At 44.4% G+C, this 12,599-nt stretch overlaps 2 protein-coding genes across 2 annotated transcripts in view; both read right to left on the bottom strand.

Moving 5' to 3' along the window:
* Window positions 1-11,103, bottom strand: part of necab2 (N-terminal EF-hand calcium binding protein 2) — an 89,228-nt gene extending 78,125 nt beyond the window's left edge. Inside the window, exons 1-2 of the mRNA XM_062389037.1 lie at window positions 10,777-11,103; window positions 7,002-7,026 (exon numbers count right to left, since the gene is read on the bottom strand). Of these exons, the coding sequence (XP_062245021.1) occupies window positions 7,002-7,026; window positions 10,777-11,103 (352 nt within the window). The remainder of the gene's footprint in view (window positions 1-7,001; window positions 7,027-10,776) is intronic.
* Window positions 11,104-12,200: 1,097 nt separating this feature from the next.
* hydin (HYDIN axonemal central pair apparatus protein) overlaps window positions 12,201-12,599 on the bottom strand; it is a 56,957-nt gene continuing 56,558 nt past the window's right edge. Inside the window, exon 92 of the mRNA XM_062389655.1 lies at window positions 12,201-12,519. Coding sequence (XP_062245639.1) covers window positions 12,322-12,519 — 198 coding nt within the window. The 3' untranslated portion in view covers window positions 12,201-12,321. The remainder of the gene's footprint in view (window positions 12,520-12,599) is intronic.

Raw genomic sequence — 12,599 nt, forward strand, 5'->3', positions numbered from 1 at the left:
AATGACGATTCTGTATCTGAAGCTTTTCATTTCAGCTCAGTGCTGCTGCAGTTTTGATCCCGAACCAATATTCCAGGGGTATGAACCTGAAAGAGGGAGAAGGGATCCCGACCCAGCGGAGGGCAGAGCGTGTCAGGTGAGGAAAACATCTTCAAAGGACGTCTTAACTCTCTGCCTTTGATCCAAATCCAGACGACCAAGACGGGTGAACAGAGAGACTTCAATCCCTCTGGTCTCCTCCCTCCCTCCTCTGTCCTCCGCAGAGTTCTGAGGAATCTGCATTCCATCCGTTTCACTTTTCAGTTCTGCTGTTTCCTCCCCTTCGCGTCGCTCCTGAACCACAGCACTAACTAATTCACACCTCGTGCTGCAGGAGCCGTGTTCCACTCCGTGTCAGGTCAAGTTATTACCTCCGCCAGGAGATTGTGATTTCACTGCCGTGTCTTTGTTTGTTTGGCAGCAGGATTTCTCCAAAACTACTGAACCCATTCCCGTGATATTTTGTGGACACTAAATGTGAATTTTCCAGTCTTGTCGGATACATGTGATCTCAGAGTGTCCCTCTATAATTTCCTATGATGACTATGAACCTTGGTGGAAGGACGAGATATAGACCAAGAAATAACCCTGAAATGAAATCGAGGATTTTATTAAACTCTGTGAGTGTGGGCTTTTTGAACATTTTCACTTATTTCGGGGAATAATTCATGGATTTTAATTTTTTAAATATGTGTGTTCCACATATAGCTAAATAGTTTACTCCCAGATTTAGGCCACTTTACTTTAAAATCCAGAACCTTATCTAGAGCTCCACATGTTCGACGAAGAAGGCCCACATTTGTTTTGGGACATTTTGTCCACATTTGCCATTTTACAAGTGGGCAACTCTAAGTTCACATCCACCGTGTCCAGGCACAAGGAGGCATCAAGTTCTGCATCCTTGACAGAAGTGGCCCACATCTGTATGCTGTCTGCAATGTGGTGCAGCTTCATTGAATTTAAAGAGACTGTTGGGCCATGGCAGAGGAACGAGCTCTACTGAGGGACAGTTCAGTTCAGAAATGAATTAAGAGTCAAGAGTTTGACATTTTTGTAAACAAACTAGATGATTTTAATTCAGATAACTCAATTACAAGTCTCATGTTTGAAGAAATGAAAAGATATAAATCTGAGTTTAGCATAAAGCAGGAGACACATCCCTGTCCAACAAACCAGCCTTTCTAAAGCTCCCTTATCTATTTCAAACAAAAATCAAATACTAAAATGACAAACTGTGTCTTTACGAGGGGCGACTCGCTCTTTATTCTAATCTCAGAAAACCACCTGCCTGCTTTCTCTCTATATTTAGTGCTCAGACATTGGTATTAATCTTCTCATCTAACTCTCAGCAGGAACGCGTCTGAAACGTCCCTACAGATATGTTCATTTTAAATTACGCCCGAGTTCAGTGGGACACGTTATTAACAATCTTCTCTTGGAAAGTTCCTCCACAAAACTGACAACTCGTCACATTTCTACACTTCAACACTATCGTGATTGAAATCCTCGTCGGTGATCAAACCAGCAGTTACTGGGAAGAAATAATTCACGAGTGACACAAGAAATAAAAAAACAGTATTAATGACTTATACTGCAAATCTATAGCAGAGAATAGTGTGAAGACAATAACAGTTTCCTTCTGTGTGAATGAAAATATTAACATTTTATATTAACTATTCAACTGCATTAAGTCCATTTTGATTTGTGTAAAGCAGGAGTAGATTGGTGAGAGAAGGAGCTGTGATTGGTCCCCTTGGCAGCATCACATCCTGCAGACAGTTCTTCTTGAATTATTTAAACACGGAGAAGAAGAAGAAGAGTAATTAGAATGAATTGCTTCTCAACGTCATTCGGCTCCAACTCCATCATGAACTCAACGAGCTGGTGGGTCGATGTGTGTTGTTATGTAAGGAATGCAAACAAGGCGATTCAGGCTCGAGGGCGACCGACTCTCTTTGCTGCAGACGTCAGCCTTTGAAACACAGCCGACATTATAAATGCCGTGAAACACTACAGGGAGAAAACCAAAACTAATATCTCAGGGGATAAAAACCTCCTCCAGTGGGTTTTGGATGAAATGAGCGTCTCGTTGTCTTTCTAAACATTTCATTCTAATCACTTCCCTCCCCGTCCCTCAGACTCACGTCCCTCTCTCTCTCTCTTCTGGCGTCTGTCTCGCTCAGCGGGGGGCGCTGTGGGGCTTGTTAGCAGCCGTGTCAGTGATTACAGACTGCAGGTAATTAGATACACATGACACCGTTCTGACGAGCTGCAGCTTCTAACAGGGTTTCACTGTTTACACACTAATCCTCCTCACCACTAAGGTTCCACCATGAAGACTTGATGGACACACAAGTCAGTCTCATCGCAGACCGCAGATATAAGGCAGATTTTTCTAATATTTATATAAGGCAATAAGGCAAGCTGCTCACGGTCGTCTGTGGTTTTTGTTTCAAAGTTTTCAAATTGGGATTTTCAGTCTCAGTTTCAAATCTGCTGCTGATCAAACTCATTGAACGATATCAGCTCAGACTCCGCTGCCCTCAGGGAAACGGTTCACAAAGTGTTTTCCTTCACTCAATTACTGCCCCGTTGATTCCTTCATATCTCAAAACATCTAACTTCTCTTGTCCTGTTCAGAGGCTCCGAGCCGAACAGCTTCTACTGGCCTCAGGTCTGGGAAGCAGACAGTTAACACAGATTGAATCCATCATGATTCAGCTGATGAATAAGCCATGAGGTGAAAGCTGAAGCTCAGTGCCGTCCTGCTGAGTGTCTGCACCGACTCGCCTCCTCCATCAGTTTGTCTTCCTCCACTGATTGATGTCCCGTCTTCCCGTCTCACTGATTCTGTTGACAGCGACGTCTTCGTTTCTTCACGGCCTCTTGTTTGTTTTAAACTTCTCTGCTCTTCTTTGATTCTCTGTTTGATCATCACTAATCATTCGTTTCCCTCCGGTCTCTCCCACTGTTGCCTGACGTTGAAAATCTTTATCCCTGAGCAAATATTGGAACAGTCTGAAAAGGAGAACCAGGACAAAAAGAGACGGGAACCTGCAGGAGGAGCTGGAAACTCAACCCTGAGGATTTACAGTTTGAAGCTTGATCCACTTTTAGCACACACTCTGTCACATGTGTGCTGCTGAAGACGAGTGATGACAGTGAAGTGTTCAGGGGCCTGTTGGCAACTTGTTCTCTACGAATCAAACTTCAACAGAGTTGAAACGGACTCACTGGGCTGCCTGTGGATCTACAGATGGAAATGATTCTATAGAAATGTCACTTTGTTAAATGTGAGGTTGAGGATTTTAATGAGTTTCTTATTCGTTCCACAGACGAGGTCACGTTTTCATCTGCATCTGTACAAACGACTGGAGGGAAACATGGAACCTGGTGGACTGGGTCTGGGAAATGAAGCACATGATTTATTTGAGTGTTTCTTTATGTTCAGCCCTCTATGTGTACAAGTAATGTGTTTTCAAAAATCTGATTCTCATTTCTGAACGTTTACGTTTCTGGATGAGTCGTGACACTACGGCCGAAAGACAGAAGACACAGAAAAACAATTAAAAGCAAATTACATGAGGACTTCATCTCAGTGAATGTGTCAGCGATCGTTTCTGTTTGGCCACACTGAAGAGGAATGCCCGCCCTCCTGTTTGCTTCCAGCGTTAATGTTGTGATTCTGTCTCGACGTGACAGCGCGGATCAACAAGCCTCCTTGAAACTCCGTCTGCTTCCCGCCTGCGCCCCGAACACTGTGACGATAATCAGCAGATGGCTGATGAGTCGCAGGGCAGAAGAAAGAAGAAAAAAACTACCCGCTAACTGACAGGAACGAGAAAGAAAAAAAGTTTCTCCATGTGTCTCCATCTGTGTTAGAGTCTCCAGCCTGTCAGTGAGGAAGCAGAATCTGTGTCTCTACATATATCAGGTGGATAAAGACTCTTTGAACACTTTACTACACATAACTCATCATGATCTGGAAGAAGTGCACAATAAACACACAACCCTGGCTCACAATTCAGGAAAGTGAGAAAGATGGACAACCCAAAGACCTCAACACAGCCAGGGGAGGGAGGGGGGCGGGGGGGGGGGGGGGGGGGGCTCCGATAACTAGCCTGACTCAGAATGTGACGACTGCTCTAATTGAACAGGAAATCGTTGAACACAGTTTGAGTCACAGCTACCAGTTTAATTGAATGTGCGATTAAAAGAAAAAGGATTCTTTTTCACAACGTTTCCATTTCACACACAAAAAGATTAAGTTTCAAAACTGCAGCAGCTCATTGCACTGACGCACATTGGAGCTGCTGCTGAGTGCACAGAGTCAAATGATGCAACTGTTTCAGAGAATAATGGGAAACACTCCAGCAGCTGCAAAACAATGGCTCTGAGTCAAAAAACACACACACCACACACACACACACACACAGACACACGCACATAGACGCTACGACACACTGGTACACTTGTGATTATATTACACACTAACACAAAAACAATGCTCACTGATGCGTGCAGCTTGTATTTGCAGGAGAGGTGGATGAATAATGTACATGTACCAATGCACACACACACACACACACACACACACACACACACACACACACACACACACACAAACACACACAGCATCACGGGGGTCGGACGTCCGGCTCTGAAATCTTTGCCGTGGACGTAGAGACAGAACTCTTCCAATTAAAACTCAATTACTGCCCCGCTGTCAGTTAAACAATTCTCTGTGTAATTCCCTCGCTCCTCATCCTTTCAGACACTGCCACCCCCCCCACCACTCCCCTTCCTTTTCTTCATTCAATCTCTCCCTCGCTCTCTCTTCTTTTTAACAATTCTCCTCTCTCTCTCTCTCTCCGTTAGCGTCTCCCTTCCCTCTCTCACTCATTAAAACTGTTCCCCGGTCGTCTCCCAGGAGAGAGGAGGGGGATAAAAATAGCTCTTCTTCAGCGTTTGCTCACTGGTTCCTTCTTCCCAGCCTCCGTTCCATACATCAAATAACTCCTGTACGTTCCTGCATAACAAACCATGGCTTCCTCCTCTTCTCTCTCAGCCCCTCACCCATCCTCCTCTTCAAACACTGTTTCTAACAGTCGGTGAGTTTTGGAAACACCCAGAGAGAGACCGTGATTGTAAAGTTGCCCACGATCCTGCAGCTGGTTTGTGAAGGAATGCGATTAACAGGAAGGAAACAATAATGTGAATTTAGTTTTTAAACTGACTGTTGTGTGTCTGAGCTGCGGCTAATTAGGCAGAGCCAAGCATTTCAAATGTTGACGGCTGATGCCACAGTGCCTCAGAATAACCCCAGGCGAGAGGAGAACGCCACAAATCACAGTGGATGGTGTCGGAGATTAAATCATCTGTGAAAAAATGGTTTATGTTCGCTGGTTTGTAGGACACACACACACACACACACACACACACACACACACACACACACACACACACACACACACACACACACACACACACACACACTTGCACATCTGGGTCCAGAGCATGAGGACACCGACGTGTATGAATCCTCTTTTTCATAATTTTCTACTTGTATTCTTTTTGTTCTTCGCGTCCATCAGATGTTAGAAACAGCAGCTTCTGAGCCTCTCACTTCTCCGTCCATCTTATCGGCTTCCAACTCGTATTGTAAAGGGCTCAGGGAAGAACAGTGTCGATAAGATATGTTTGATATTATCAGATATTCACAGATATTATCCAAATATGATCAAACCAGCGCTCTGTGACTGGTGCTCATCGACATAAGTGACGATGTGGATCATGAGAACTGATTCTCCAGTTCAGGTTCTGCTTCCTGAGCTTCACTGAACTTTGAATAAACCAGATCTTTTGTCCAGCAGCAGGTCACTTCTACAGCTTCAGATAGAATCTGCAACCAGCTTCACCACAGGTCAAACAAACAGTTCCAAACAGGCTGGCTCACAACAGACACTGGTACACACACACACACACACACACACACACACACACACACACAGTTTTTGTGCTAATGAGTTATGGAACAAAGCTGAAACATATAAGCACTGATTAAATATAGAACCATGGCAGTGTGAGTTTAGTGAATTTCCTCTTTACACAGAAACATTCTGGGAACTGGAGAAAAAGCAAAGAAGTAATAAGTTTGGAGAGGATAGAAATATGTCTATGCACGCACACAAACACACACAGGAAGCACAAATGGCCATCTGGCTGCTCTGAAAGCAAAGCTTTTTGGGCTGTTTCCTCATTAGTCAAACGCTTTTTTGTCAACGACACAGTGATGGGATAAAAGAGACGGGGAGGGAGGTGTGGAGAGAGCGAGGAGAGATGGATAGAGCAGCAGGAGAGGAGACACGTGGAGGAGATAAAGAGGGAGAGAGAGGAGCATATATGTGATGCCAGAGGGTATAAACAAACTGCTCACTGGCACAGCTACATGGTAACGTCAACTTTCCCCTTTGAAAACACTTGAACATTCGCTAAAAATACAGCTCAGTGCAGCAGCGGCGGCTCAGACAGGCAGATCATCACTCGCTGGCTTCCTTCACACAAGACATCTCACACGTCTGAGTAGAAAGACCATCTTCTGTCTGAAAACACTTCCAGCGAGGTCAGATAATAAGAGAGAGTCTGTTCGGATGCACTGAGCAAATCATTTCTGGAACCAAAGCCCATTAAAAAGGAGAGTAGTCGTCTCAGTGGTTTTACCCTTGTGTAGAAATACATTAACCTCAAATGCTTAAATGTATTTTTTATTGCTTAACTGATATTTTTATGTCGGGTGGATCAGGCATCAATACATCTTCTAAAATCCCTTCTCACATTTTTTCAGCGATGGATCATTTTAAACTGAAACATTAAGAGTTTCACTGAGATGTTAAGGCATTTTCATACATTTGTTTCTCTACAGATCTGCAGAGGGAAGATATGATGACGAGGAATTCACTCACCGTCTTTGTCGGCTCTTCTGAATATCTGTGAACACAAAACGACACAGTTCAGTTATTGTGAGGACAAGAAAAGTTATGAAAGTTGTGCGAGGTATAAAGAACGTAAGTGAAACGATTGAGAAAGTCCAAAAAAGTGGTCTTCGGGGTTTGTGTTGTTTTTTAGTGACTCAGTTTTATGGTTTGCCACATAGACTGAAAATAAAGATGGACGACATGACAGCTCCCTTAGAAGTGAAGCCGAAGCATCATCATGACCTCTTGACCTCTGGCTGCTGTATAAGTCGTGAACCTTTCCGTGTTAGCAGATGGTACATGGAAGTACACACACTAGTTCTCATCACACTGATGTTTGTTCACGTGTTCTTGTTTCTGATGAGTTTGGCTAATATAGAACCAATTTTTTTTTTTAAGCATTAGTCATTTTAAAATGATGTCATTAGGAAATAGAAGTGGGACGTCACTATCCAAACATATAATCAGAAATGATTCTTCAATCCGTATAAACTTTAGGTTGTGACTTTAGTCCTAAAGGAGGCGGATGTTTATTGCGCGAAATAATTTTCTGACTTCATTGAGATGACAGGAACACTTTTCTGATCAAAGTCAGCTTGAGAATAGTCTATTATTAGACAACTCCCCCCCCCCCCCCCCCCCCAGGTTCATGAGTAACATTTTGAAGACACATCGACGGACATGGCAGTAAATTTCCATTTTTTGTGATGTAACAGCAGACACAACTCAGAGCATCATCATCACTACCATCTGACATCAAGCAGTTTCATCACTCCTTTGGAGAAGCTACGTACACATGTTCAATTATTTAATCTGATCCTTCAAAGGATGTTGTATAAATGTATACGACTTTGACCTTGTACGTGCACACACTGAGAAAACACACACATGGTAAGCTGTGTGACAAACGAACACACACATACTACGAGTTCATTCAGAGTGTGAGTGATATGGAGACTGGCAGGGCTGCTGCTTTGTCTCGTGTGAAATGATCTGCTGAGGACGAGAGGCAGCAAACAGCAGAGAGACGCAGAGGAAGACGGGAGGATGTAGATGATGAAATGGACGGACAGGCTGAGACAGTGAGACGCTCCCAGTTACTGGACACTGTGTTAGAATGTGTGTATCGATTAATTCATCTCATTAGCAGCGCGTTTGACAGACGGACTGAAGAGAAGCAGAGTGTGCTGCCGGGAGGAGTCCTGAGAAGTTCCTTTCTTCTTCTCTCTGCTTGTCACAACAAAAGATTTATACAACTGTCAAAGAAAATCCTTATCAACAGTTAAGGTGCCATTTAAACTTCAGACGTTTCAACTTGTCCAACTCTCACACTGAATATTTAAAGTAGAACTGAAATGATTAATCATTTAATTGGTCAACAGGGAATGAATCTGCATTTACTTTGATAACATATTAATTGCTACAAAAAAAAAACAAATATCTTCTGTTTCCAGATCCTGAAATATGAAGATTTAATTATTTGGTTTGTCACAGATGATTAAAAAAAATCAACATCTCTTTTTACAATTTTCTGAATAATTAATCTGATAAATTGAGAGAATACTTTGCAGATTTATAGTTGACAACGATCACAATGTCTCTCCAGTTCCAAATCATCAGGAAGCGAGATTAAACAACTGAACAAGAGAAAAAATTAAAATCATAAACTGGTCCAGAGATCATTTACTCTAGAACTGTGTGTGGGTTGATAAACTATAAATAAGTGGTGCATTTAGGCCGCGGCTGCATCCATCTGAGCGAGCCAAAGTGAAAATCATTAACTGCTGAGACGAGCTGCGTCCCAAACGACAAGCTCTTCTGAATTTTTCTGCTTTCCGGCTGCACCCTCGGGCGCACCCGACTCTGCAGAGAAGAGCCAATTCTGAGGCACGTGTGAGTCTGTGTGTGTGTGTGTGCGTGTGTGTAGAGTGAGAAGAAAACGACACGGGGGAAACAGATACACAAAAAAGACGGAACAAAACAGAGAGACCGAGGGAGGGAGAGAGAACGTGGCTTCCATCTCTGAGCCTTATTAAGAATGGATGCTGTCTCGGGCCTGACTGAGGACGGAGGAGAGGAAGATGACAAGTAGATGAAGGAGAGGAGGAAGAGGAGGAGAGGAAGGATTGCAGCAGTTTAAAGAATAAAAAAAAGATGATGGAGAAGACAAGAAAAAGCAAAGGAGGAGAAACAAGCATGCAGAGGGTTTAATGAGGAGAATACACACACACACACACACACACCTTTCTGCAGCTATATCTTAGTGAGGACACACATAGGTATAATGCTTTCCTTAGCCCTCCACCCAAACTAAATCCCTGACCCTAACCCTTAACCTAATTCTAACCCTAACACCAAGCGTTAACCCCCAAACAGTCCATTAAAGGGACCGGCCGAAAAGGTCCTCACTCTGTAGGTTGACTTAAAACCGGTCCTCACAAAGAAGCTGTACAAGAACATACACACACACACATTAACACACACACACATTAACACACACACACACCCTTCAGAGTGGACTTCTTCACAATAATAATAGCCGGGTCAATAATAGTTAACATTTCATAGTCAGTCGATGCAGAGAGTGAGATGAAAGGAAAACGCCGGAATGAGTTTACTGTGCAGATGTCAGAGGGCGGGGCACGCACTGCCTATCGACCAATCACAGCAGGGTCGCAGATAACGTCAAAAGAAAGAACACCGAGTTTTTATGACTGTTTTGGGGTAACCTATTTCTCTCCATCGGGCTGAATGTGGCTTTCGTACAAGGACGAATATCCTGTTAGCGACATGAAATATTAAGAATTACTATTCTGATCCTGAAAAATAAACCCGACAGAAAACTTAGCAATATGATGTTATTACTGTGAAAACCTATTGAAATTATTATATTTTTGTTCTCTTCTATGTTTTCTTATGGGGGGGGGGGGGGGGGGGGTCCAAATGAACTTGATAAATGGGCCCCAGAATGTTTGAGGCAGCCCCTGTTCCAGCAAAAATGTTTCACACTGGACTTAAATGAGATTTTAGCAGAGCTGAAGTTAAACTTATTTCCACATAGGAAATAAAGAGTTTCTAAAACATGTGACCCAGGAGATCTTATCATCATAATTCGTTTTACACTCAAGCTCCGGGTCTGAACACACTGAGCTACTTTTCTCTTTTGTTTCCTCCACAATAAAAGCTTTAAAGAACAATGATGTCTGATGTGATAAAGCTTTAGTGGAGCAGTGATGAAAGAATACGGCTGGATGTGTGTCCTCCTACAGAATAATGTGTTGGCATCAGATTCATCTCAGGCTGTAACTCTGGGATCGATAACAGCTGCTTTCAGTGTCGGTGCAGCCTCTGGGCAGCAAAGTGCTTTTGTGCACGTCAGAGTGGATTTGGACGGAAATCATGTGTAAAAGTCCAGATGTGCGGATCGTTGGCTGGATTTTGTCCAAGTCATAAAAAGGGAAACACGTTAAGAGAGGATGTAAAGAGAGTTGGTGAATAAGTTGGAAAAATATGCATCGATATTTGGCAACCAGACAGATAAAAAGAGATCACAGGTTCGATTCCCGGACAGCAGCGTGTCTTATTTGAGTCTCGGAGCTGTTTCCTGCTCTAAACCGCTGGAGCCACAAGTTTTAACCCCAAACTGCAGGATGGAGTCTGTGCGTAAATGCGCACTGCACCGGTCTCTCTGGACGCCTCCATCCCGCGCACCCTCACTCACACCCCAGCCCCGTGAGGCTGACCACCACCTCCCCGTACTCACATCCAAAATCACCGAGATGCCTCTCCGCGGCTCCGGGGCGAAGAACTGCTCCTGCGCCACGGCTGCCTCCTCCTTGCTGGAGGCGTACTCCCGGCTGGAGATGTTCTTGTTGTCGCTCATTTTGGTGACGATCCAGCGGACGAGCCCGTCGATTCCACCGGGCTGGGCGCCGCTGTTTCCGGGCTGCGCTGCCGTCGCGGGCTCGCTGTCCTGACCGGCTACGGGGTTCGGCTGCTCGCGGGTTTCCTGGGCTCGAAGTTTGGCTTGTTCTTTGTTCAGCAGTTTGTGGACTCCGTCCCGACAGTAGCGCGCTGCCTGCTCACACATCCTTTTGCCGCGGAGCGCTCATGCTGCGCTCTATGGGGGAGAGAGAGGAGCCCCCACCCACCACCTCCCCTCTTACATCACAGCCCTCAACCCCTGAACACACCCACCCACCCTACACCCTGCAGCCCCGTTATGTTCACAGAGAGAGGAGGAGAGGTCCATTCATTCATCTCCCCGTAAAACACAAGAGAATGAGAGGAATTCACCACCAACAGAAACATTTCACTGTTTAAACTTCAGAATCTTCAGCTTTAACAACTCTCACATTGGATATTTAAAGCCCACCAACCCGACACACCCACTACATGACCCATATAATGAAAAGTAGTTGGTAAATGCTTGTGGGGACTGTTTTTTTAAGGTTTGGAGAGTTTATCCTGACATGTTTTCATTTGGTGCAGCTCCTGCAGAGTGTAACCCATCAAGGATTTGTTGTCACTTAGTTTTCCTCATCTTGAGGAGGATCCATCGTGCTGGAGTAAATCTACAGAAACCACTGAGGACTGTTTGGAACAGAGTCACCACCTGCATGTGCTCATTGCCCGAGAACAACCTGAGTATATCCACTCTGATCGGTCTGTTGTTTAACACAGACAGTGGATCATTCTTTAAATAGTAGGTTTGTGTGTGACCCACAGAGGGCCACTGGGAGGATCAGAGGATTTTCACATGGAGAAAAGAGGAGTGTGTCTCAAAGTGTCACTCCAGCTCATCATTAGAGCCGTGCATGTGGGCGTGTGTGTGTGAGTGTGTGTATGTGTGTGTGTGTGTGTGTCTGTGTGTGTGACAGATCTAACCTTTGGTAATGAGCATCTCCCCCAGCTCTGCCCTTTCAGCTCAGTAGCTCGACTCGCCTGCAATGTGCCGTGTGTCTTACAGCACACAGGGAGCTTTGGACAAATTAACTACTTGTGCAAACTTGATTAATGACACTTTAACACTCACGTTATCAAAATGTCCATAAGACTAAAAAAACACATGTATTTTGAGCTTCCTGCCTCTTTGCTGGGGCGCCATTGACTCGGTATGAGCACTTGACATGATTGCCCCCATGTGGACATGATGGTGCATTGACAGGAGAGGAGAGGGGGTTTCTCTGCAGAATGTTTTATTCAGTATATTTGGCATTCATAAAATAAAAATAAATAAAAACTTGAACCGTAACAACACAATAAAGTCCTTTGGCATGTGTGTGTTTGAGTGCATGTGAATCACTCTCTAAGCTGTGTCTTGAAGGTAGCCCCTCAGGTAATAGACCCATGAGCAAGGCGTGTCCTGACTGCGCTGGCTGGAGATGGTCAGCTTGCCTGACCAGGGCCCCGGGGGGCATCCTGCCTCAAATGACACCACGATGGTTGTTGTCTCTTTGGAGGAAATGGTGTCGGTTCCTTTCACACTGAAGCTGGGGTTGTCCACCTGTAAGATGAAGGTCAGATGAAAGAATAATCACATTTAAAGGAAACTAAACTAAAGTTCCTCCTGAGACATCGCAAACT

Source organism: Platichthys flesus, chromosome 6 (assembly GCF_949316205.1).
Source record: "Platichthys flesus chromosome 6, fPlaFle2.1, whole genome shotgun sequence".
NCBI lineage: Eukaryota > Metazoa > Chordata > Actinopteri > Pleuronectiformes > Pleuronectidae > Platichthys > Platichthys flesus.